This window comes from Metarhizium brunneum, chromosome 2 (genome assembly GCF_013426205.1).
Source record: "Metarhizium brunneum chromosome 2, complete sequence".
Lineage (NCBI taxonomy): Eukaryota > Fungi > Ascomycota > Sordariomycetes > Hypocreales > Clavicipitaceae > Metarhizium > Metarhizium brunneum.
The window spans coordinates 3,759,984-3,785,407 of record NC_089423.1 but is presented as its reverse complement, the minus strand read 5'-3'; the positions used below and the strand labels follow the sequence as shown (position 1 = coordinate 3,785,407).

At 53.6% G+C, this 25,424-nt stretch overlaps 8 protein-coding genes across 8 annotated transcripts; 3 read left to right on the top strand and 5 right to left on the bottom strand.

Annotated features, from left to right (window-relative positions):
* Nucleotides 1-1,674: 1,674 nt before the first annotated feature.
* On the top strand, nucleotides 1,675-3,283 carry SAT4_2 (Satratoxin biosynthesis SC1 cluster protein 4; the record flags this gene model as incomplete). The annotated part of the gene is made up of 4 exons (XM_014691956.2): nucleotides 1,675-1,791; nucleotides 1,878-2,013; nucleotides 2,103-2,775; nucleotides 2,833-3,283. The coding sequence occupies 4 exons, from the start codon at nucleotides 1,675-1,677 to the stop codon at nucleotides 3,281-3,283; spliced, it is 1,377 nt and encodes a 458-aa protein (XP_014547442.2).
* Nucleotides 3,284-3,454: 171 nt separating this feature from the next.
* G6M90_00g040940 (uncharacterized protein) lies at nucleotides 3,455-5,461 on the bottom strand (the record flags this gene model as incomplete). The annotated part of the gene is made up of 1 exon (XM_014691955.1): nucleotides 3,455-5,461. The coding sequence occupies one exon, from the start codon at nucleotides 5,459-5,461 to the stop codon at nucleotides 3,455-3,457; it is 2,007 nt and encodes a 668-aa protein (XP_014547441.1).
* Nucleotides 5,462-6,334: 873 nt separating this feature from the next.
* Nucleotides 6,335-7,488, bottom strand: iolX (scyllo-inositol 2-dehydrogenase; the record flags this gene model as incomplete). The annotated part of the gene is made up of 2 exons (XM_014691954.1): nucleotides 6,335-7,081; nucleotides 7,162-7,488. 2 exons carry the CDS (start codon nucleotides 7,486-7,488, stop codon nucleotides 6,335-6,337), a joined length of 1,074 nt encoding a protein of 357 aa, XP_014547440.1.
* A 2,734-nt stretch (nucleotides 7,489-10,222) lies between these two features.
* G6M90_00g040920 (uncharacterized protein) lies at nucleotides 10,223-12,328 on the top strand (the record flags this gene model as incomplete). The annotated part of the gene is made up of 7 exons (XM_014691953.1): nucleotides 10,223-10,313; nucleotides 10,383-10,655; nucleotides 10,712-10,871; nucleotides 10,945-11,455; nucleotides 11,518-11,917; nucleotides 12,005-12,027; nucleotides 12,089-12,328. 7 exons carry the CDS (start codon nucleotides 10,223-10,225, stop codon nucleotides 12,326-12,328), a joined length of 1,698 nt encoding a protein of 565 aa, XP_014547439.1.
* Nucleotides 12,329-12,783: 455 nt separating this feature from the next.
* nmt1 (4-amino-5-hydroxymethyl-2-methylpyrimidine phosphate synthase) lies at nucleotides 12,784-14,017 on the bottom strand (the record flags this gene model as incomplete). The annotated part of the gene is made up of 4 exons (XM_014691952.1): nucleotides 12,784-13,605; nucleotides 13,686-13,754; nucleotides 13,819-13,921; nucleotides 13,983-14,017. 4 exons carry the CDS (start codon nucleotides 14,015-14,017, stop codon nucleotides 12,784-12,786), a joined length of 1,029 nt encoding a protein of 342 aa, XP_014547438.1.
* Nucleotides 14,018-16,834: 2,817 nt separating this feature from the next.
* Nucleotides 16,835-17,565, top strand: G6M90_00g040900 (uncharacterized protein; the record flags this gene model as incomplete). Its single annotated transcript, XM_014691951.1, has 3 exons — nucleotides 16,835-16,922; nucleotides 16,993-17,341; nucleotides 17,418-17,565. The coding sequence occupies 3 exons, from the start codon at nucleotides 16,835-16,837 to the stop codon at nucleotides 17,563-17,565; spliced, it is 585 nt and encodes a 194-aa protein (XP_014547437.1).
* A 794-nt stretch (nucleotides 17,566-18,359) lies between these two features.
* Nucleotides 18,360-19,705, bottom strand: G6M90_00g040890 (uncharacterized protein; the record flags this gene model as incomplete). The annotated part of the gene is made up of 2 exons (XM_014691950.1): nucleotides 18,360-19,115; nucleotides 19,172-19,705. 2 exons carry the CDS (start codon nucleotides 19,703-19,705, stop codon nucleotides 18,360-18,362), a joined length of 1,290 nt encoding a protein of 429 aa, XP_014547436.1.
* A 943-nt stretch (nucleotides 19,706-20,648) lies between these two features.
* ATP1A1 (Sodium/potassium-transporting ATPase subunit alpha-1) lies at nucleotides 20,649-24,507 on the bottom strand (the record flags this gene model as incomplete). Its single annotated transcript, XM_014691949.1, has 10 exons — nucleotides 20,649-21,267; nucleotides 21,331-21,443; nucleotides 21,502-21,993; nucleotides 22,052-22,391; nucleotides 22,447-22,865; nucleotides 22,920-23,160; nucleotides 23,233-23,774; nucleotides 23,841-24,109; nucleotides 24,176-24,249; nucleotides 24,305-24,507. The coding sequence occupies 10 exons, from the start codon at nucleotides 24,505-24,507 to the stop codon at nucleotides 20,649-20,651; spliced, it is 3,312 nt and encodes a 1,103-aa protein (XP_014547435.1).
* Between the last annotated feature and the right edge of the window lie 917 nt (nucleotides 24,508-25,424).

Here is a 25,424-nt window from a genome sequence, read left to right as displayed (position 1 = left end):
GGAATTTGGTGAAGACTGGATCTTTGACCATACGGGTGCTGTCAGTGCGCAATGTAGTATTCACGGTGACCGGTGGGTGTCACGCTGGGGCAGTTGAAGTGGTTGGACCTCGACGCTCGTCCTGGTCCTCCGGGAGTCTGGGGCATGTGATGTCGCCTGTTCTCGGACTGCAGGCTATCGAGGGTGTCAGTGCTCTCCTGGACAGTCGCTATCCAAAGATCTCGAAGCGTGGGAAGATGGGTTGAAAGGTCGACGCCGGCCGAAACGGCTTCTCCCACGGTTGTTTTGGCGAAGAAATCTGTCAACCTCTGGATAGGTTCGCCGAACGCTACGGATAACCATTAGATGGTGACGCTCGGGGCGCTGTCATCCTATAACGGGCAGGCGCGACCCACGTTCAGAATGTTGCTGCACAGGCCAACTGCTTTGCGGAGTTCGGAGCGCGGAGTAACGACGTGCAAGTAGTCCCCGGCATTTTGAACACAGACTGGAAACTTTGAGAGTCATTCTCTCAGCAACCAACGCGACATTCCAAATACTCCCATTCGGACTCCCGGCACCAATCTTCGGATGCACCCCAACAAGTGACTTACGTCTTAATCCCGGCCACGTTAAAATGCCTCGCTCTTGGACATCGCCCTTCACGCCAGAGAGCGCTAGAGAGCCGCTAGGTCCACTAGGCACCACAATGCGTTCTCGCCGACTTCAACAGGCGCATTCGTTTACACATGTCAGGGAGATCAGCAGCAGGATGCCATTGTTTCTTGCCACGAGGGCCCTGCATTAGTGATGCGACAGGAAGGCCACGTTGAAGCATGGCCGTACCGGACCCTTCAACGGGAGATGGAACATGGAACACGAAAGCTACGTCGAAACTGTGTCGCCAGTCTTCTCATAATGTTTCCGACCACATGGAACAACAATGCCTTGGATCTCTTCGATTCCCCGAGAGTGGGTCCAGTGTTTGCCTGAATCGGTCCCAAGTCCAGTCCAAATGCCGAAGAAGAGTTTAGCGCCAAGGGAGAATAAGCTCCCCTAGATCATCTCAAGATCCTATATCCCCAATATCCGTTCTCAAAACCTCGTACTAAATCTCGTATCTACCGTCCGATATAGTCCGCATCCTGGTAGCCGAGCGCACAGCCGCCCGCTGCCATTGTGGACATGGATTGGCAGGATATCCGAGAACTCGCACATGTTGGGACGAGTCGAGATCCATGCTCATTCATCGCCCGGCAGTGTCTGGCTTCCCACGGGCCGCACTTTTTTCTTTTCTGGAATAGCCCAGCCCGAAATATGGGACTGAGGCTAGGATCGGGCTCGGATATGGCACAGTCGAGCCGAACATCTGGGAAGGGACGCCACAACAGCACAAGTAGCAAAAGCAGCACAAACTTAGTGTGATGCCCCTGCGGAAGATTTGACGCCTCAACCCACTTGGTTCAGTACACTCCGTCTGAATCTCGGGGCCAGCCCGCAGCGAGCGGCAACGGGAAGTCATTGTATCTTGGACGCCACTGGTTCATTGGGCGTGGGGTGGTTCGAAATCCCGGTCCCTCGAAGAAATTGATATATATCCAACTCATCCCCTGTCACCCTCTCAGATAGTTCCAACAACCTTGTTGACTACTGCCAAGTCATCTTCTACCTTGCAAGGTAACAACTAGGCTCAACATGAAGTTATCAGGGGGGCTCGCTTTGCTCTTTGCGTCGACTATCCCAACAGTGGCCGGCGAGTCCGATTCATCGTCTTCATTGACATCTGTAATAACAAAACTTCCAGCATGCGCGGTATGACAAACTAAACCTACCTCGCCTTCCCTCCCTCTTCTCTCATGCACTACAAACCAGACATCTGCTAACACAGAAAATGACAGGCAAAATGCTTTGGTGGAGCATTGACACAAACAAAATGCAGCTTGACTGATCAGAAGTGCATTTGCTCTGATCAAGTGCTGCTGGAGACTGCAACCGCCTGTATTATGGAGAGCTGTACGGCGAAGGAAGCGTTGAGTATGTTATTCTCATATGCTGAACACCCGGACAACCCGGATATGTTTTCGTTGGCTGTATTCTAGTCTCAACTAACTCCTACTTTACAGCGGTCAAGAAACTCACAAGCGAGGGCTGCAATGCACCCATCCGAGACAAGAATGCTGCCTATATTCGAGTGTCGGACGTTCTCGGAGTGATATCTGGTCTCTTCATATTTCAGAGATTCGCCTTTAAGCTATGGGCGAAACAGACCTTTTGGTGGGATGATTGGTTTGCTCTCGCCACCGTCATCTGCGGTTCACCTTCAACCATTATCAACGCATACGGCGTTGGTGTTAATGGAATTGGACAGGATGCATGGACCCTCAACTTTGATCAGCTGTACAACTTTGGGAAATTCTTCTACATTATGGAAGTTCTCTATTTTTTCGAAATCGCATTGGTCAAGTTGTCATTGTTGCTATTTTTCCTGCGCATCTTCCCGGCACCAGCTGTGCGACGGCTCCTCTGGGGCACCGCTGCGTTCACGGTTGTTTACGGCATCGTTTTTGTCTTCGTCGGCATCTTCACATGCTCTCCTATAAGTTACTTTTGGACAAAGTGGGACCAAGAGCATAGTGGAAAGTGCATGGATATCAACGTCATCGCCTGGTCAAACGCAGGCATTGGTATCGCCATAGACGTCTGGATGCTCGCTATCCCCATGTGGCAACTCAAGGGCTTGAAGATGCACTGGAAGAAGAAGATCAGCGTTGCCGCCATGTTTATGCTGGGTACATTGTAAGTGGCCCCGCCCGCCTTCACGTTGTGACAACGCGGATTACTGACTCCTTTCAGTGTGACCGTCGTCAGTATTCTCAGACTCCGATCTCTCGTCAAATTCGGCACCGACTCCTTGAACCCCACGTGGGACTTTTTCGAAGTTGGGCTGTGGTCAACTATAGAAGTTAACGTGGGCATTTGGTGTGTCTGTCTACCCTCGTTCAGGCTTCTACTTGTACGCCTATTCCCAACTCTCGGTGGCTCGACGGCGCGTAGCTACGCTGGATACGACAGCAGCAACAATCGACCATCCGAAAAGAATAATCGAAGTGCAGGCTTAGGTCCTAGCGCTACGGCAACGTCTGGGGTCGACGACTGGCAGAACCGATCGAGCCCCGTCGGCAATCAGATAGCGTATCACAAGTCATATGCCGTTGAGGTTTCGGATTTAGATGAAGTTGCTCTGATGACTTTGAGAGACCATGAGTCGCGCACCGCAGCAAGCAGCAGCAGGGGAAGCGCATAGCGTGTATGAATACAGGATTAGACACGAGTTTCTGTTGTACAAGTACTAGAGTCCAATACATTTAGAGGGATTCATGAATTTAATTGCCATTTGATTTATGGTGCAACTCAGCATTCCGTATCAGCTCGCTACCAAACCTTTGTTCACCTCGCCATGTTGACCCTCTCCGACTCAAGCCTTGCGTACCTCGCAAGTCGCCGTCGTCCTGGCCTCCGGATCAGACTCAGACGTCACCGTCAACGTGACCACGCCAACATCGTCCGCATTCGCCGTCGCACCAACGGCGATGTTGGCAACCACTGTCTCTCCAAATTTGGCGGCCACCAATGCGTTGGGGACCTCAGTTCGCCACCCCTTACCCTTGACCTCGGCCTGGAGACGATATATGTCGAAGCCCACGTGCGGCTCCAGCGCGGAAGTAACATCAGATTCTTGGGTGTATTTCCCATCGTTGACGAGGTCAAAGGAGCAGAATATACCCTTGCCCGTGGGCGTATTCCCGCTCGGTTCCGGACGACCCTCGCCCAGCCTGACGCCGAACCTGCTCTTGCTAGTGCTGTTAAGAGCCCGTGCACCGACGGTATATGACAAGACGCCGGATGCGTCACGGATCTTTTCAAGAATATAAAAATGAAGACCGTTCGCCTCATCCTTGTACTCGGCTTTGCTCCCCGAGCGCGTGCCAGCGTGGAAGAGCGCATCCAGAAGCTGCCTGTAGTCGCCCATCGTAACCATCGCCTCCGTGCCGTTGGGACGTACAAAGTCTGTCAGCTTGATGTCTTGGGGATTCGCGTCAATGGTCCATTGGAAGGGCTCCGACGAGTCGCTGTTCTTGGTCTTGCTAATCATGACGCCGGCGTCGGCCTGGAACGAATCCGCTCCCATCCTGTCCACCACTTCCACGTCGTAGTTGTCGTAGCCGCCCCCGTCGCAGTACAGGTCTTTGCCGACGTCGCACGCGGGGGACATGTCGGTGCCGAGGTGGACGCGTACGCCGATACGGTCCGCCTTGACCGACCTCGCCGTGACGGTGGTGACCAGCGGACCCGTCGTCTGGAGGCTCTCCCTGGAGATGTTGACAATGCTCGCTTCATCAATGAGACCGATCTGGAGCTTGTCTCGGACCGTGTGGAGGGATCCCATGGACGATCCCTGCACCGGGGGTACGTGCCACCGGGCGTGAGGGCCGCCGGGCCCGTTGAACGAGCCCCTGGACATCATCGACCACGGCCCCGTGAAGGTCCGTCGGAGCGGCGTTCCGTACGGGTTGTTGTAGTTGTCCGAAATATACAGCAGGTGGCTCAGCTCGTGGGCAAACGTTGCCATTCCCGAACTCTCGCACTGGACAGACGAGGACAAACTGGGTTCGGCGTAGGGCCAAACGCTCGCGGCTGCGGCCCACGACGTCCAGGGCACATATCTAGTCGCGGCGTAGTTGGGCAGCGTGGCATTTCCCGTCGTCTTTGGAGGACCAAATGCGTCCGGGACGTCCTCTTTGCTGTTGAACTTCATTTCCCCAAACTCCTGCCATGTGGACGACTCGTCTTGTCCGGCAGTCAAGATGAACACGAGCTCGTACTTGCTCGCTGTTGAATTTCCCACGTCCTCTCTCCAGAGGCTTAGTGCGCCGTCTCGGATATCGAGCGAGCACTCTTTGCCGGGCAGACAGGCACCTGGGTTCATGTCGCTGATGCCGTACTGGTATGATAGATGGGGCATTCGGTACGGTCCAAAGGCTGTCAGGTCCACGCCGTATCGGCCGTGGGAATCCTCCATCCAGTACTCATGGAGAGTGTGGCCCCGGTTGAGCTGTCCCGGCTTGTTCAGGAAATCGCGGTACCAAACAGGCACGTCCTCGCGGGGAATGTTGGCTGCATCGGCTGACGGCGTGCCGAAAATAGTCGAGTTTGGCGGCCCTGTGATGGTGAAGTTCAAGTCGCTGTAGTCGACCGTGACCAGCGCAATATTGAAGTTCCTCTCTTGGCCGTTCTTGGATGGGTCGTTCCATTGAGTCCCGGGGGGAGCCTTGTAGTCCGCACATGTCATGTTGTCGGGATTCACCCAATGCTGAGGGTCGATTACTCTGAACGGATCGCCAGACGGAGCTGCCGCATGAGAGGTTTGCACCCAGAGTGCCGCAACCGCTGTCGCCAGCACATGATGTGAGCTGGACCACATTATGGGCTTTTCAGATGTAGGAATTTCTCAACTTCTCGTGTATTTCGCGAAGCTCTTGGCTGGCAAGAAGGCTACCAAGCCTAGAGGCCGTTAGAAAGCTGCTCAGGAGGGGGGAAAGGGCTTTATGTACGAGCAACTCCATGAACGTCGAGCTCCAAGCTTGGTCCTATGCGTAAGGACACTCCCATTCTAGGAGGCTGATTCCATCTTTCCGTGGAACGAAATCAACGGTCTGTATCTACATTTATGCGCCTTGTGATCCGAGTTCCCCGCTCCAAACGAAGTAGCAATCGATCCAATGTCGCTCCAACGCGGCATGCGGAGCACACATGATGAACTAGGCAAGTGTGTTGTTCCTGTGACAGGGACTTTTGGTTTAACATTAAAGGGTGGAGGGTTGCCATGAAGGATCGCCATGACACCGCAGTTTATTCCGTCAATACTAGGACTTTGGATGGAACCTACTAGATGTAGCTAGTTCGTTGGCAAGTACTTATTATGTATGTACTTAGGTAAGCAGTCCTGGGACGACGACCCGTACTGCGTACCTAGAGGTAGGTGGGTCCAGAAACCTCAATGCGCCAATGGTAAATGAGCAAGACATTAATGCTGTGCCATGTGGCTTATTGATCCAAGACGGGATTTGAGCTACCATTTTGCTCCTAATCATTCCAGGTTGGAAATTGGAAAGCCCGACATGACTCACAGGTTCACCACGATGGCTGATTTTACATTGCTCTCAAGACCTTATTCCTCTATTGTGTATCTTCTCGTTTCATGTCAACAGAAGAGAGAATAATAAAATGCACCAGATGTGAATACTTTGCGCAACCCAAACACAATCGAGAGTCGAGAGTCGAGACAGAGTCGTCATTACAGCTGTGATCGCTCAACACGCTCGCCTTCTTTATTAAACCAAATCTTGTCACCAGAAATCATCGACTCCTGCAGAGCCGCGCCAATCTTTACGGCAGCCACTGCGGTTGCCAGCTTGACGGGCACCTCGGTGTCGTCCAAGCAGCAGGCGGTGAACTCATTGGCCTCTGTGTTGAAGGCATTCTTGAATCGATCCCAGTACGTCTTGGGAACCTCGTGCCTGATGCCATTGGGCTCGTAGACGCGGACTAGGTTCGCCGTGGGGATCGTGTTTACGCCAATCTTGCCCTTGGTGCCGATGATCTCGGTCGTGTCCTCTTGGCCCGCGGCCATCATCCTGGAGCAGTAGAGGTACACGATGCGGCCGTCGACAAACTCAATCAGGCCGACGGCGTTGTCGCGGTCGTTGTACTTGCGCAGGTCGGGCTCGACGGCGGTGATGCCCACGGCACTGACAGACTTGACCTTGCTCTCGCCGTCCTCGCCAAAGAACCACAGTGCCAGGTCAATGTCGTGGATGGAGCAGTCGACAAAGATGCCGCCGCTGTACTGGGCATACGCGACGAAGAATCCAGAAGGGTCAAGCATGTCGCAGGTCTGGCTTCGGAAAACAGACGGCCGTCCGATGAGCCCGGCCTTCATCTTGGCATGGGCGTCGCGGTAGCTGTCGTCGAATCGCCGGGAGAAGCCGCACATGACTTTGAGGTCGGGCCGCCGGGCGGCAGCGTCAACAACTGTTTGCGACTGAAACCATTAGCACCATCCTGTTGGATACGTGTGTGTTCCTTGGGGCCTTGCAGCGAGTAGAACAGCCGTGTGCTTACCACTTCAGCAGAGGTGGCCAGAGGCTTCTCGCAGAGGACATGTTTGCCGGCCGCAATGGCGGCGATGGCCTGCGGCGCGTGGACGGCCGTAGCTGAGGCGATGCAGACGGCCTCGAGACCGTTTTGCTTCAGCATATCATCGTAGTCGTCGTAGACACGAACTCCGGAGGGGGCCAAATGTTCCTCGGCCCATTCCCGCTCCTGCGCATCTGGTGTAGAGACGGCAACAAGCTCCGCTCGAGGGACCGACTGGAAGAAGTTGAGGGCATGTCGCTTGCCCATGCGTCCGAGACCGGCGACGCCAATTTTGAGCTTTTGGGGAGGCATTGTTGTATGCTGCAATAGGGGGGGGAAGTTGTTCAGTTGAGATGCTCGGATGCCAAAAGGACACGATTGGAAGAGCGAGAGGAGAATTACTTTACTATTGTGGCGGCAAGAGGTGACGATGTTGTTCTGCGCAGTCGGTTGGGTTCGACTTTTATTCACCGCACCAGGACGCTTCGCACCCTCCCCATGGGCTTTTCCCCGATCCGTTCCCACGAGTGTGCTGTGACGAATCCGATTGATGGCAATGCAATGCAGAAGCAATGCACGAACCCACCCTGATGGAGATGGCGGATGCAAGGACGTCGACCGGCGTCGTGAGTTTCTGTTGGACGGCCCAGTCCATGTCTGACACGGAGTTGTCCCTGACCACAGCCGTCGTCGGACCCAAACAAGCAAACAGTAAACCCTGGCTGGGGTAAAATTGGGGCTTCATGGGGCTCCATGGGGCAGCGATGAGGGGGCATCATGGAGCGTCCGGGGGACGTGGAACATTGAAGGCCACATGCACATGCTGTGAGCGCACACGCACCAGACCCATCAGTGGCCCTTGACGCCACATATGCACCATTTGGGCCTGGGCGCGTCTCGTCGGGGGCGCAGCCAACATTGAACTGCAACCGCCACGCGAGTGACGAGAAACGCCGCCCAGAGCATATTTCTGGAAAACGAGGACTTTGCTTCGCATTGATGGCTGCTAATACTAGATATGCAATAGCCGCTCGCAATCATGGCAAAAAGGCAAGTCTCCCCGGCCAACTTGTGCGGTTAAGACTTGCGTTTTAGCCCAAGCCGGTTTCTGCCAGACATGTGCATGCCTCCTCGTACCGGGGAAGACGCAGCTTGTATTGGGCTTGTTTGTCTGCAGGCACAGATTTGAGTTTCGCGGTCGATGACGTGTCGGAATCACAGTTGTTCATGTCTTGGGAAGGCCAGAACAAGGCAAAAGAATGAAAGAAGAAAACCTAGGGGCTAATGCTTGGCAATATAAAAAGTGGTAGTAGTATCAGTTGTCCTACCAGCTACACCTGAGTTAACCGAACCACGCGGTCTATTTTATATCTTCAAGGGAAAAAACAAGGCCGCAAGCCTAGCCAACGCAGGCATTTGGATGTAATGCTACCTCGTCATCGTTTTGTGCTTACTTCTCGAAACAAGAACCAATTGGACTTGACGGCCGCGCACAAGTTCCGTACAGGTTCGTCTCAGAGCTCGCATGCTTCTCCGTGCCGAAACCAATGACCGTCTCGGCAGTCGGTTGCGAAGGCCACTTTGTCGGTTATTGACATGATTGACGCAGACCAACATGTTCCATTCGTCAGACATTCAATCGTCATTAACCGGCGGGATTGCCTTCCAGCTGTGCTTCTGCCGAGCCACAAAGGTGTGGAACTGCTGCCAGATTCTCCTCTGTATATTGAGAAGGTTTTTTTTTCTTTAAAAAAAAGCGCAATTACGACTAAACCGATTGGATGGTCAAAATAAAGACAACAAAATGATGACGGGCCTTTCCCCAGAATGCGTTGTCATGCAAGTCAAAACCTGTTGAACGTTTAAGGGAACAAGACAGGGGAGCTGTGGCCGCCGGCGCTAGCTTCTTGGGGCATTCGTCGCCGCCGCCGCGACCCCTCTAGGAGGCAACAACCGGCAGCCATCGGGCTCGGCAGTGGCAACAGCCACCGGCGGCCTAACCCGGAAGAGAAGTGGCCGCCGGACCAGGAAAACACCACCACTGACGCACCATTGGCCTGGGCTATGTTTCCGACTTGCCGCTGTTGAATAATGTCGTTGCTTCGCCATGACTTGGTGGCACAAGTCTCCGAGGCTCATCATCGAGCATCGCGGCGGGAGAGAGACAGCATCTGCCTTTTGGACCTGGTGACAGAAACCACGGCCACGCCTCGGCGCAACATGGAGCGCTCGAGTGCTTCCGCTGTCTGGTGCTCCGAGGGCTTCTAGAAAACTCTCCTCGGCGCATGGAAGCCACATGCAGCCACTGAGTTTAATGCCAGGGGGGGCCAGGGTCCCCGAAGCCGCCAGGCCGCCTGCAGCCACGCAGGCCTTGGTCATAGATTGCCGATGGGCCATGGCAAGTTGCCAGGCACCATTGAATGCAGACACGCATCAGTACTAGGACTTTGCTTGTACTATTACGGAGGACGGAGTACGGAGTACAATACCGCCGCACTCACTTGACCGCTCCTGCCTTTCCTCTGGAACGCCCCATGTCCTTGCACGTCCTTGGCACGAAACGGACTGGAGACAGAGCCAGCGTGTCTGCACATCAAACCATCAAGACTGCGGGGATTGACTGTCAATTGATGTCAGCCTCCAACCTTGTTCCCCCACAGAAACCAGCCGAATCCAGAAACAGACGGATGCAGATTATTCCCCCATGGGGCCCCTCCCGAGTCCCAACTACTTAGCCAAGCACTGGCTCAAATCTTCGTCAAGTGCCAGCTAGTGTGCTCTGGGCGCATTGCCCGTCAAATAACAGCGTGGGCATTGGCTGGCGCGCCGACAGCGTCTAGACTCTGCTGTCGCAACCGCCAAGTTCCAACATGGACATCGGGACCAGACTTGACATTTTAAAAAGAGCCCTCTATCCCCCCTCTCCTCACCAACTGGCTGATCCAAGTCCCAGGCCGTGCCCAGCTCGTCTTCTTTTTCTTTCTTCTTTCTCCTTTTTGACTCTAGACTTTTTCCAAACCTCGTTGCCTTCGACACCTTGCAGGCCATGGACAAGGTCGCCGTCGACTCCCCCAAGGCCGAGCACCAGGAGACTGATGCCGTCATGTATCTGTCGACAGAGCCTTACGGCCCCCCCGGTACGCCCATCATCAATGCTTGCAGGGCATGTTGGTAATGGGAATCGTCCTTGCTGACAGAAATATCAGGCTTCCGGGGCATCGCTGCTTCTCGATACGTCGCAGTCTGCGCGTCCTTCAGTGCCATCGGCGGCCTGCTCTTTGGTTATGAGTATGCCGACACCTCTCTGGCCTCTCTTTTGCACAAGGCTAACCAACTCGGGGGCAGCCAGGGCGTCATTTCCGTCATTCTCGTCATGGACCAGTTTCTCGGGAGATTCGAAGAGGTGTCCGACACAGCTTCCGGCGCCGGCTTCTACAAGGGGCTCATGACGGCCATGATCACCCTCGGCGCCTTCATCGGTATGAGACCTGCTGTCCGTCACCCTCGGCGCGTCTTGGTCCTAACTGCACATCAGGAGCCCTGAACCAGGGCTGGATCGCCGACATGTATTCCCGAAAGTACTCCATCATGATTGCCGTCGTCATCTTCACCGTCGGCTCGGCGCTCCAGACAGCTTCTGTGGACTATGCCATGCTCGTCACTGCCCGCTTGATCGGCGGCGTCGGCATCGGCATGTATGTGCCCCCCGTGTCTTTGTTTTGTCACTCCCCCTTTTTTATGCGCTCGTGCTGACGTCCGAGGGCCCAGGTTGAGCATGGTTGTGCCTCTGTATATTTCCGAAATATCCCCCGCAGAAATACGCGGCACCTTGCTGGTGCTGGAAGAGTTCAGCATCGTCCTGGGCATCGTCATTTCCTTTTGGATCACCTACGGCACCCAGTACATCGGCTCGCATTGGTCGTGGCAACTGCCCTTTTTGCTGCAGATCATCCCGGGCCTGCTCCTCGGGTTCGGGGCTATATTCCTCCCCTTTTCCCCACGATGGCTTGCCTCCAAGGGCCGCGACGAGGACGCCCTCTTGAACTTGGCCAAACTGCGATGCCTCCCCACCACAGACCCCCGCGTGCAGCGGGAATGGATGGAGATCATCACCGAGTCACGGTTCCAAAGGGGCATCCTTGCCGAGCGTCACCCCAATCTCATCAAGGGCGGCCTGGCCAACAAGCTCAAGCTTGAGTTCTCAACCTGGATGGATTGTTTCAAGAGGGGCTGCTGGCGCAGAACCCATGTCGGCGCGGGCCTCATGTTCTTCCAACAGGTTACGTCGTCCTTTGTTTCCCCCCCGCCCACTCTCCCAGACTCTAGACTGACCCTATCCAGTTCGTTGGCATCAATGCCCTCATCTACTATTCGCCGACGCTGTTTGGAACCATGGGGCTGGACCACAACATGCAGCTCATCATGTCTGGCGTTCTCAACGTGACGCAGCTCATCGGCGTCATCTCCAGCTTGTGGACTCTCGACCGATACGGCAGGCGAAAGATCCTCTTATACGGGAGCGTCGGCATGTTTGTGTCCCACTTCATCATTGCCGTTCTCGTCGGCAAGTTTTCAAACAACTGGCCGGCGCACAAGGCAGAGGGCTGGACCAGCGTCGCCTTTCTTCTCTTCTACATGCTCGCGTTCGGAGCCAGCTGGGGCCCTGTCCCCTGGGCCATGCCGGCCGAGATCTTCCCTTCCTCGCTCCGTGCCAAGGGCGTTTCCATCTCCACATGCTCAAGTAAGTGCTGCCGCCGGGTCTGCTGTGTTACACACGAACCTCTCCTCCTCCCTTTCTGAGCATGGGCTGACTCACCGGTCAACCTAGACTGGCTTAACAATTTCATAGTCGTAAGTTGCAACTTGGAAAATCCCGGCGCGTAGCAACAAGGGGAAGCTAATCCACCTGCAGGGCTTGATCACTCCTCCCATGGTACAAAATACCGGATTCGGGGCCTATGTGTTTTTCGCCGTCTTTTGCTTCTTGTCGTTCGCGTGGACCTTTTACTTTGTCCCCGAGACCAACGGCAAAACTCTGGAGCAGATGGACGATGTCTTCAAAGACCATAGCAGCACCGAGGAGCTGGAGCGCAAGAATAGACTCATGGCCGACACCATTCGTCAGCGAACCAGCGGCGCTGTCGGCGCCTAGAGATGTCAAGTTGACCACATTATGACGTTTGTTTACGGTAAGGCATGGCGCTTGTATGATGTACATCGATTCAGGTAGGTTTAGTTAGATTAGTTTAGCAATGATAAGAGCTATTACCTAGGATGAAACCTCAATTCCTTGACGATGCCTGCGTGATTATCATGAACCGCCGCATGCAGTTTCAACTATCAGTCCCTCTAATACAGCCAGTCAAGTAAATACATGTCACGAGATAGCAATGCCATGTTTCAGGCGCACACTTCGTAGGCAGTTCAGAGATTTTATTACTATTCTTCCAAACTACTCAGTTTTACAGTATTTGATCCCGTGGCTCAACGAGCGTGTTGAAGTTGGTTTGCCAAGAATGAAATCACTCTGCATGAGGGAAATGAGCGTCGTACATGAGCGTGTCCTCGTAGCTGGTTGCATACAGCTTCAGTAAACACACGAGCCTCTTAAGCCTTCGCAGTCAGGGGAAGCCGGTGGAAGCCGCCGCAGCAGGCAACATTGCGCTGGAGTTCAACCATGCGCTTCTGGTCGCCGGTTGGGTCGGCAGAGTCGGGCTCGAGACCCCAGCCGAGGAAATCGTTGGTGTAGTTGGGCTTGAAGTCGGGGCTCAGAACGCCAAGTCTCTGACCATACTTGGTGACCTTGTCCCAGTCGCGCTCGACATTCTTCAGGTCTTGGGAGAAGTAGGCGTAGCTGCGCTCAAAGATCTTCCAGTTGAGCGGGGAGTTCATGACGGGCTTGAAGTCGACGTACTCCTTCCAGGCCTGGTGGGGGTCGGCGAGAACAAAGTCCGTGGCCTTCTTGACGGCTCGCATGAAGGCGCGGACCTTTTCCGGGTTCTCAGAGATGAACTTTTCGTTTCCAATGTAGAGGATGGAGCAGAAGCAGCAACAGCCGAGCTCGGCCAGCTCGTCGATGCGGAGCATTTGGACGTCAGACTTGTCGCGGCCCTGGCTGGCAAGCCACTCCTCCAGCTCGACCATCTGGACGTTCTCCAGGCCAATTCCGGCGTCAATATCGCCGTTGATGATGGCCTTGGAGACGTTCATGCCGCAGCGAACGGCGGTGTAGTCGGCGGGAGTGAGGCCGTAGTGCGAGGTGAGCTCGTCGATCTGGATCTTGCCAAACTCGCCGACGTAGCCGATTCTCTTGCCCTTGAGAGAGCGGAAGTCGGTTGTGATGCCAGAGTCCTTGAGGTAGACAACACCGGTGAAGGGTTCGTCCAAGAGACTTCCGATGGAGAGCACGGGGAAGTTACGAGCCTTGGCCTGTAGCCCGACAGTCAAAAATACTGTGCTTTGTGACACGGAAAGAAGAAGATGCTAAAAGAGTGAAAATATAGACGTACAGCCAGAGTGTGGATCATGGCCTTGAAGCCAAGGTCGACTTTGCCTGTGCCAATGATTTCGGTGACGTCCTTTTTTTTCAGTTAGCCCTTTGCGGTCCCGTGGAAATGAATGAGAATACCATGACACACGCACACTAGGGTCGTTGGGCTCCAGCAAGGCGACCTTGATGCCTTCATCCTTGAAGTATCCCTTGGCCTGAGCAAGGTACAGAGGCGCGTGGTAAGGCGTAGCGTGCCTACAATAGCAATTAGTCAATGCGTGCGCCAAACAATCTCCCAGGGACAGTCCAATCCTACCAGTTGGCAAGGAAGGTGATCTTATCCGTGGACATTTTGGCGGTTCGAAGCGAATGCTACAGGAGTTAGTTGGTCTTCGGAATGGGGGCTACAGAAAGAGTCTTCAAGAAGCAAATCCTTTCGCTGGTATTATCCAGATCAAGTTCACCGGTATTTCTCAGATCAATCATCTCGCCGTGGCGCGTCTCAAAACACTCGAACACACAGGAAATCGTCTCTTTACCAACCGACACCATGTTTGATGGCTCGGCGGCAGGACGATTTGTGCTGAGGCGTCAAGAGCGGGACACGGCGGGAATAAGATTGAACACCCGGTTGCATCCTTGGTTCACTTTACCTCGACCTGATGATAGTTCCATTGCGAGAGGCATCATGGCTCCTCAGACGCTGGAGGCGTACCAATCGTACTCGGACTACTGTGGTGGGTGAATAGCTGAGCAATTGATGGGGTTTTGATGGGGTTTTGGAAGAGAAAAAACGGCAAGAGTTTTTGAAAAAGACGAGAGAAAAAATGCCTCTCACGGCAGGAGCTGGCCATTTATATTCCCTCAGGTGCCGGCTCCGCAACGTCGTCAACCTAGTTCTCCACAGCCCCCAACAAATTGGAGGAGGGGTAATTATCTAATCATCCGATTATCCGACGCGAGATGATCACATGACTGGCTTCTGATGACAGTAGGTTATCGCCGAGTTTCAATTGGCAGCGTGGGTTTTCCTCAGTTTGTCTCTGCGCCTTGGGTATCAGAGCAGCACCACTGGTCTGCCAACACGGCTTCAGGCATCTTGAAGCCATGATTGGAGCTTGCATCGGATGCTTTGTGGGTCCACATTACAGCACTTGGGATCACTCACCTTGTCCCGCGGGCCGCAAGTATCCGAAGCGCCAACTCGGCTCACTGGGGCGCGCAAAAGTTGAGTGCCAAGTCGATAGTAACTCATGATGCATGGGGGCAACTCCTACGAGGTCTGGGTGCGGAACTCGATTGACTGAGTCGCGGCGACTTGTGCATATTTAAAGGCTCAAGTCAAGCAAGGTTTTTATTATGGTGAGATCCCATACTCCCAATATCTGTCCAAGTTGCCCGCGCGTGTCGGCACACCATTTGGGCGTCACTACTGCTCGCGTCACAACAAGTGCCGATAAAACATGCCAGCAGTGGTTCCAGGCAACTTGTCTACGGTATTGTTTTGCTTTCTCCATTCGTTTTTTTTTTTTTTTTTTTTTTTGCGTTCGGCATACGCAATGCATTCATTTTGAAGCAAAAGGAGACCCGGGAATGCAAACCTATTCCGTGGAGGGCGGAGTGGCCGCCTTTGTCTGCGAAACTTCCAATTATGGCAATACGGAAGCCCCGGGGCTTAACTCGGGAAATTGTGGAGACGTCAGACGGGCCGCCGGCCCCTTGCACAATAGGACCACTCGGTGCTCGGCCGGAACAAAGGGATTACATAACTCGGGTCGTGCAAACTAGACGCCGTTGCAGTTGCTGCCGTCTTCTTGCGCGGGTCCGTTTACGATGAATTTCAGCAGACGATTGCAAAGAGCCAGCTACAAAGGTGTGATGGATGACGAAGCGGCGTGACCGCGTGTCCCCAACCCCTTCTCTTCTGCCTTGCAGATGGGACAAAACTTGCGAGGCACTCGGCGTGACGCGCTACCCTGGTGCCCCAGATCACTCGACTCCTTGGGCTGCATAATCAAGTACGGATGTCCGCTTGTGGTAAAACAGCATTTGGGCCAAGACAAAATGCTGATGCCCTGAACCAGGTTCATCTGACAAGAAGCTACTCCGTGAGGTCCAAAAGTGGACATGTCGACCGAGTCGGGGAAGCCCGTGAACAGCACCGCCTTGGCCTTTCCATGGCGCCTCCCGACACGAGGATATAAATGGATGAGTCGCCTTTGATTCCCCGGGGGGTTTTTTTTTTCTTGAAATAAATTCCTGATAGGAGACGTGGTCAAATGTCGTCATGATCAGTATAAGCAATAAACGTGAACGGAATGCTGTTTCCGACAGGTATAGTTGCCACATCACCATCGGAATGCAGTTGCAACACCCCAAACATAGTATTCTGTTCTGAGACGTGGCTTTGGAGTATCGACGGGACATCGTCCTTGGCTGAAGCAGGTTGGGTGTCGCGAATCTGGGGCTGTTTCAGAGCATCCCGCAACAAGCCCGTTCTTTTTCCAGAACCGCCGCCCTACGCCATGAGCTTAGCAATAAGCCTTATTTTTGGGCCGTCAATCATTTGCAGATTTCGTTTTCTGTTTCCGCAAGCGCAAAACACCAGACGGCAAATCATTACGACTCTCCGCCCAAACCCCCTTGCGCCGCCGCCGCGCATGACGCTGGCAAAACGCTCGCCCGGGATATTCCCCCGTTCCTCGCGAGTGGAAAAATAATGGCGCACTAACACGATGCGCCTCGCCTCGCCTCACCTCGCCTCGCCTCGTCAAGAACGACGGGCCCTTTCTTGGCAGTTCCGAATTTCCCATCGGATGCTGACCTGGGCCACGATGTCGTTGCGTGATATTGTGAAACCGGCGGAACCGATCGAGTGCTCGGCTTCCGAACAGGACACAAAAGAGATTTCATGCCCAAGTGAAAGCAACATACCTGTCTGCTGTACGACGTTCTTTTTTTGGTTCTCTTCCTCTTCTTCAGTAGCGACTGGTCGCCTTCCATTCATTCCTCCGGAGCCGAGTCTGAGCTCGTCTGTCCGCTTCACCTCGCTGGACGAGCTTCACAACTACTTCATTCCTTACCGGGCAGCATTCCTGATAAAGTGCCGGGCACTTGGAGAGACCGCCGGCCGGCCGCCACCATTAATACATAAAGCGAAACGAAAAAATGAAGGCATTCCCGTATCTGTTGGCTCTAGCCAGCCTACTCCAGTCTGGCATCGCAGCACCACATGAGCAACCCAGACCCTTGCGAAGTAAGTCTGACTATCAAAATACCCCAGGGCCATCTCCCAGGAAGTAGCGCAAACTTAACACCCCATGCAGTTCGCACCAACACCATCTCGCCAGGCGAGGCGAACCAGATCCATACCGTGATAGTCGGCGGCCCCCAGGATCTCATCGTGCCCAACTTTATCATCGCCGCTATCGGCGACGTTATCCAGTTCCAGTTCAGCAGCGGGAACCACACCATCACCGAGGGCATCGAGGGCTCGGGCTGCCAGCCGCTGCAAAAGTCCAACCCGCTGGCCATCCACTCCGGACACCTCCCCTACAACAAGGGCGACCAGAACGTCATGGTCTTCAACGTGCCCGTCAACGACCTGAACCCCAGGCTTATCTACTGCGCCACCGGGCCGCACTGCCAGACCGGCCAGGTTGCCGCCATCAACCCGTCAGTAACTTGACTGCCTGCCCGGAAACGTGGCAAAGGAACTCTTTTTTCGTTGTTGGCTGACCGAGACATATAGGAGAAATGGCCAGCAGCTGGTCAACTACATGAAGGCGTGCCAGCAGGCAAAGGAGAATGTCGACGCAGGCAGTCCCTCTGGCGGGATTGTCGCCCAGATTCCTCTCGAGAAGGCTGCGTTTATACCCGCAGAGCCGGAGGGTGCCTAGTTTTCTCGTCACGATTAGGAATGGGGGGACTCTTTTTTTTTTCTACTATTATAAGATAGAAGCATATGAGCAAGTAATACCATGAGGTCGGAATAGCTGGCTCTTCTGCACAAACCTTTTTTCCCATGGCTAGTCTACTAGTACTGTATACGAAATTTCAAACCAAACATTTAGACCAATTTGTATCCACTCATGTAACGAAATCTGACGACGATAGAACCCCAGGAGTGCAAAAGGGTTACAATTCTTACTCGTGTTCTTGTCACGACCCGTCGCCCCATTCTGCCCAAGTCCAGCCAGGTTTATACGAATACTACGCTTCGTCCTCTTCAAAAGGCTGCCTGTTGCGGGACGCGTATCATCTTCATCCGATATACCTCCTGAGCGCTGCGTGGTCGCGCGGTAATCCCATCATCGGCCCATGGCTCTGTATAGGAGTCACTGATTACCAATTCCATAAGAGTAAGATTGCGGTTGATGGGAGGAGCTTCCTTCCAGCCAGAGATGTCGGGCTCGTGGACCGCGTAGCCACACAAGGACTTGCTTGCGGCTCTCATGACTCACGCGTACTGCCAGGCTCCTGAGCAAATGTACCCTGTGTATGAAGTGAGCCACATAAAGAATCCACTCATCAGGGCACTGTCGCAAGATTGGAACAGCTCCGATGACGAGCCAAATGCGACACTGGGATATTGAACAACGATCCACTGCCTGCCGCCGTGATGATGCTGACTACCTACATGCCGGGCATCCCAAGCATCATGTATCCTGTAATTTTAGCCAACAATGTCTCATCACAGAATAGTACAGTACTCTGCGCAGTAAGCTTCGGGGCCAGCCCTTGGTCCCGGCGGTCCATTCTGCCCGCCCAGTGTCTGCATCGGAAAGCAGGCGAATGTGCGAATCGCGCCCTCTTTCCCTCTCCCCTCGGCCTGCGTTGCGCCTCGGACCATTTCAATCAGATGATAGTCTTTCTCGTACTCGTCCATCAGAAGCTCCAGCTGCGCCTGCTGCGCGGCATCCCGCGAAGATAGCCAAGCCGCGATGAGACACAGCGGAATGTGAGCGGCAGCCAGGGGCCTTCGGTGCCGAGCCCTCTCCGCAAGTTGGATGGCATCGGCGCAAAAGGCATACCTCTCTGCGGCTGCAAGGTCGCCGGGGCCAAAGTGCTTGCCCACGAATGCGTTCAAGGCGATGGCGATGGATAGGATGACGCACTGCGCGGCGTGGAACTGCGTCTGCGCCCGCACAACCCGGAGCGGGAGAGACGTCGGCGGCCCAACGCATCTCGCCTCAATGACGCTGTCCCCGAAGCGCTTTATCCCGGGATAGTCGGTCTGTATCATCTCATAGTAGGCCCTGATGGTGGCGCTGTTCTCGACCGGGTTGCGTATGAGCTCAGGCAGCTTCGAGAGCCATCCCATGTCCAGGGATCGGAAGTTGAGGCCCAGCTTCAACGCCGCCTCCTCTTCCTCCCGACTCGTCAGCGGACGCACCTTGTGTATCCAAGGCTCCAGCGCAATCGCCGGGTTGAATATGTTCTCGAGTATCTGCGCCCGGCGGTTAGCACGAGCCGGCTTGTCGGGGGACACACGCGGCAACCCACCACGACGACGGTGACTGATGCCATCAGCGTCCGCAAAAAGTCATCATGGGGCTGCCTGTCAACCAGCATCTTGAGCAGATGCGACATGCCCAGGCCGTGGCTGGGGTGCCGGTCGCCCTTCATGGACAGCCACGGCTGCGCGGCCATGACCAAGAACACGGCGCACAGCGTCTCGGCCGAGTACGCCGTGCTCTCGTCCCCCAGGCTCTTCTGCACGGCACTCAGGGCTCCCACGTACTTCCTTATGGTATCGGGCGTCGGCTGCCTGGTGCGCAGATCTTTCAGGGCGCTGACAAAGGCCGCCGTCGACGCGTCCAGAGCGACGCTGTGCCCGAGACGCCGCGGGAGCTCGCTCATGAACAAGCCAAAGGCGAAAACATCATACCTAGGGTCTGTCACCTCCAAGACAGACCCCAGCGCGCTGGCGGTAATGGTGACCTTGCTGCTTGGGACTGTCGTGATGGGGCCGAGGCCTGCTTTGCTCGAGGCAGCCGGTCGTCTGCTCACTTGGCTGTTGACAATAGCAAACGCCATCGACACGTCGTGGAACTTGTACCGCTGGTGTCCAGACCCGACGCAATGGATCTTGAGCCGTACGCAGCGACCACATGACGGTCTGCCTTGGTCGCACTGTGCAGGAGGAAAAAAACCCGAGTCAATGGTTGCTCTACCGAAACCCCAAAGTCTCTCTCACCTTCTTCTTCGCCCTGCGACAGGCTTCGCAGCTGCGAGATGACGGGACTCCAGGCATTGTTTGAAGCACTCTGTCAAGTAGCCTGCGTCTTCAACCCCATCAATCGACAACGGGTGAGGTGACGCTTGAGTGATGAACGACGGAGAAGCGCAAGCTGCGTCACCCTGGAGGCGGCAGCACAATGGCCGTCATGACGCCCGACCAGGGACAGAACCACAAACTATGATGCGGCCCCCAAAATACAAGAACAGCTTGGCAATCCAACGTGCATCGGCAGCCTCACCAACAGGGTACAATGAGCTGATATCAGCAGTGGTTGCGCCGAATGGTTGATTTGTGTCGCGGAGAACCAGCCGGCTAACGACGACGACCACGGCACTGCGCCGACCAAAGAATGGCCGAATCACCGTTGACTGAGCAGCCAGGAATCCTCATTGTGCTGTGCTGAAGCCTGACGCTGACGCTTGACAGGAACCGACATGATCGGCGGTCCACCACCACCACCACCACCACCACGGGTTTTGATTGGAAGCGGTGAAAGTAGCCTGTTTTGTAACTACTAGACACGGGTTGATCAAGTGCTTGTTCCACCATGACAGGGAACGTTGAGCCGCAAGGTTACCGAGCCAACATTTGGCAACTATCACGCAGCATGTCGTTACACACGGTACAACGGTTATCAAACACAAGTATAACAGTGTACCAAACCTCTCATCCCAACGTACGCAAACGCGCACGGAACCATCTTTACAAAAACGTCCCCTCCAAAACCAAGGCCCAAAACTACCACGCCATTCTCCCGAGCAGGCCATTCGGCCAGCGCCTAACCCAACACCTCCTAGCCTCATCAATCAAAATGATAAAAAGACCAAAAGCAAAAGGCAAGAACCAATGCGCCACAGGTACATCGGCCGTCTGAATGATGGGCTGCAATGAAGGAATGTACAGCCACAATACCGCCATTGCCAAGGCAAACACAATTGCAGGGAATAGATACAAGTTCTGGGTCTTCTTGTTAAACAGAGGAGGGTGCTGGAAGATGCTGAGTCGTCTTGTTCTCGTAGCCATGAGATTGAACCACTGCATGACAACCAAATTGACAAAGTAGATGGATGAAGCCTCGTTCAACTTTTCCGCATAGTAGTCCGGGTTGATGGAGGCGGGTAGTACGCCAAAGCTGAACCACAGGTCCTTGAAGGGAATTCCCTGTCGTTGCAGGTACCAAAAGGCCATTGCGAAGGATGCAAGGGTCTCTGTGACGCCAATGATGGCATACGCGTGAAAGATCAACTGCCAGTTAACAAGCCGGTCTTTCTTTACGTTTCTAGGCCTTCGGAGGAGTACATCCGCCTCGGGCTTTTCAAAGGAAAGGACGGTGGCAGCGGCACAATCCGTGAAGCAGCTGCCTTCAGTTAGCAAGAGCACTTTCGCGAATATACCAAAGAGCTAGAGGGATAGACCTCACCAAATAATAATCATGAGGAAGGAAGACAGAATTTGAGGGAGACCAAAAACAACCGACGTCATGACGGGCCAGAATTCGGAGAAACTACCAGCAGGAAGCAGGTACGCAATGACCTAATCCGGCCTTTGTTAGTATTGCATCAAAATGGCCGTCGATATACGATCCCCTCACCTTTTTCAAATTGTCAAACACTACTCGTCCATACTGGACCGCCGCAACAACAGAAGAAAACGAGTCTAGCAATACCATGTCCGCGGCCTCCATGGCAATGTCTGAGCCGCTGCCCATGGAAATACCAACATCGGCAGCCTTCAAAGACGGCGCATCGTTGACACCATCACCGGTCATGGCAACAACGTTATGCTTCTGGTATTCTCGCACGATGCGAAGTTTCTGTTCCGGGGTCGTTCTAGCAAATACCACCTCTTCGTACTCGGTAAGAAGACTCCATTGGTGATCCGTCAGGGTTGTTAGCTCAGGCCCACTGATGACTAGAGCACCTCGCCTTGAACCGACTGTTTTCATATCTTCATTATCCTCAGAAGCAGAGCCGATATCTACTGTGGTTCTTTCGAGGTGTGAAGCACCGTCAACATGGACGCAGGTAACGACGCCAGCTTCCCGAGCGATGGCCAGGGCTGTCAAAGCGAAATCACCAGTTACCTGGGCTATAGTCAGTACAGACTGAAAGAAATTGGGGTGTGGATGTGAGACGACGTACCATGGAAATTCTGATACCTGCACCACGAAGAGTAGAGACAACGTCACGAATCTCAGGCCGCAGTGGATCAACAATGGCCACAAGTCCAACCAAGGTCAACCCGGTTTTTGCCTCCTCGACCACTGACTTCTCGTAGTCCCCGCCGTCTTGGAGTCTACCACCCTTGACGATTTTTCTCGCAAGGAAAAGACACCGCTTACCCTGAGAAGAATGCATGTTCTTAAGGTGCTCAAACGTAGCCTTGGCTCCTTGGGTAAGTTCAAGAACCTCTCCTGATGGGGCCAGGTAGTACGAGCATCGTTCAACGAGGACGTCTGGTGCGCCCTTGATAGTGAGCAGCCTATAGCAAAGTCAGTGGTTTCCCCCAAAGGTCCGAACTACGGATATCTTCTTACAAATCATTGCCCTGGAATCGGCTAGCATCCTGGGTAGTCAGAGTCCGGTCCAATGCCTCTGGCCGGGCAATAGTGAAGCACCGAATCATGAACTTGCTCTTGCTATTAAAGGCAAGTTCAAACACTTTCTGCCAACAGGATCGAAAATACGCAACGTTTCCTTGAGCTACAGACTCGGAGAATCTCAGTATTGCAGTGTCGGTGGCGTCTCCAAATACGTGTCTCTTTGCAACGGGAACATCGGCTTGCGCAGCGTCCATCTCAGCCCCGTTGCACAAAGCACCCAATGCAGCAAGCTGCCCAAACGTTTGAAAGGCATTCGGCTTTTCGTTGACATTTCCAGAATGCATACTGTCATGTAGTTGTTCCATCGAGAGGTTGTTGGTACCGATCGAGCAATCCGTAACTGCCATTTTACCCTAGATATAGAGTTAGATGCAAAAAAAGTTCCCAGGCACGACATATCGTCTCACCTGAGTCAGAGTTCCAGTCTTGTCAGAGCAAATGACAGAGACAGAGCCGAGCGTTTCGACAGTCTTGAGAGACTTGCAAAGAATCTTGTTCTTTCTCATCAGGTTTGCGGTAATAGTCAAGCCAGCAGTGATAGCAATAGGAAGGCCTTCAGGAATAAATGCAACAGCCACACTAACACAGTCGACAATCAAAGTAGGCACATTAATCCAGTCAGGATGATCCCGTCGCAGCCAGGCGGCCCTGTAAATCGGAGGAGTTAGCTGGGTTGTAAAATATGCAGGGAGTGTGAATAAAACCGAAGCCACTACATACCAAATGATGACGACAGCGGCAATCATGGTGAACATGATTGCGCAAATAAAAAGGACGAAATACAGAACTTCCTTTTCCAGAGTCGTCATGCCCGTCTTAGGCTCATTTGTCAAGGTGGCAATACGACCAAAGACTGTCCGGTCGCCAGTTGCAACAACAATACCAAGCGCGGATCCAATAATACAGTGAGTTCCCTGGAGGCCAATATTGTGCGTTTCCAAGTAATTGACATCTGTGTGATCAACTGTCGCCGAAATGGGTCTGGATTCACCAGTCAGAACAGAGCGGTCAAACTTGAGGTCAGGCGACACCTCAATAAAGCGCAAGTCGGCAGGAAGCTTGTTGCCAGCTTTAATAGTAACAAGGTCCCCTGGAACAAGGTCCTCGGCCTGCATGTGTACCATCTGGCCGTCTCTCGTAACGTGGCATTGCTCTGGCAACATATCCTTTATGGACGACATCACGCGCGAAGTTGACCAATCCTGGAACATGGTGAAGGCTGCCTGAAGAAAGAAGACTGCCAGAAGAACAATTGCCAAGGCCTATTCAAAGCAGAATAATATTAGTATCACGAAAGCATGATGGGAGTATAGCATTTTCTGTCATACCAGATTGGCCAGCTGCGGTGGATCTCCGAGAGGCTTCCACGATATAAAGACCAAAATACTGCCAACAAGAAGAATACCGCCAAAGCCCTTGAAGAAGTATCCCAATATGGTAAGGATTCGGTTCGTCTTTGGGGGCGACGGCGCGTTCTTGCCATACTCCTCGAGTCGTCTTTTAGCCTGGGTCTCTGACAACCCGTCGGTGGATGAAGTTACTAGCCTCTCGGCAACTTCAGTGGCAGTTATTGTGTGCCATTGCAGGTCACTCAGGTCTGTAGTGACACCTGGTTAAGAATCCAGTGCACGTCAAGGTGCGTTGTGATTGGAAGGAAACTCACCCTTGGCTGCAACTTCGCTGGCCCTTATTAATTCTGCTCGTTCCTTGCCTTTGGATTCCTCTATTTGGAATGAACTTTGAGAAGATTAGTGTCGAGCCCGCGCGAGACGAGAGCACTAACACCACTTACACGGTACGATACTGAATAGGGAGAGTAACAGCCGGATCAACCGTAGTTCTCCCATGGACACTCCGTATGGCAAGAGAGTCCGTAGAGCTGGCACGACGAAGCCCAGGTCTGGAACGACTTCTCTGGCGATCATGGCCTTGTTCCTCGTCTCGCCAGCGAATTCGATCCGCAACGTGCGAGTCCTCGGGTTTTTCTGACGACATGATCAATGTAAGAAAAGAAAAAGGAAAGCAGTCTAAGGCAGAAAAGTTATCGGGAACAGAAGAAATCTATGAGATAGAAGCCGGTTTAAAGGTCTATCAGGATGGCTCGAGTTCAACGTGGTGAACGATCCAAATCCTTGGGAACTACGCATGGCAAAGAGCCGGCAAAGCAGAAGCACACAAACGGGCAATTATATGCTCAACCAATGCGGCGAAAAAAAAAATTCAGCTGCAATACCGCGCAAAATTTACGAGCAGCGCGGTGCAAGTTTCCCGATATAGTTCTCTTTCTCCGTCGCAATGCGAACAATCAATTCAGCCTTTCATCTTACCTGGCCGGTTTCTGGCAACATATTCGCAGGACACAGCTACCTCTATTTCGGCCACTGTCATCACTTGCATAAGAGAATCACATGGGTTTTGGTTGGTTAGTTCAGGGTTCAAAGGACCTGCCGTCATCATCCGTTGTCATGGTACGGAGTAGTCGTCCTGCCGCGCCAGAATTTTGGCCCAGGGGTTTAAACGAGAGGGGGAAAAGAACAATAAGGCTGGTGACGGGGTGTGTTGTCTGGAACGGATCTACGCTTCGGGGCGGTTGACGATTTACACCCACGAAAAAAGAGTCCCATTATTGCCAAAATTGCTTTGTCCGAGATGAGTATAGAGTGAGGGGCCGTTTAGTTCATTGTGATGGGCGGCAACAAAAGGCGAGGGAAAGGTGAGGAAGGCGACAGCTGATGTGAGTGTCCCAGGTCTCCTAGTAACAGAGTACGAGTACCCTGCGTGTAGCTCAGGTAAGAGTTAAAGAGCAGCATGTATGAGCGATATATGTGTCAGGAACATGTAAGCGCTGTCCAGGGAGATGGGAGGCGCTGTAGGCCATCACCTCAGCGACTGGAGCAACACACAGTGGAACA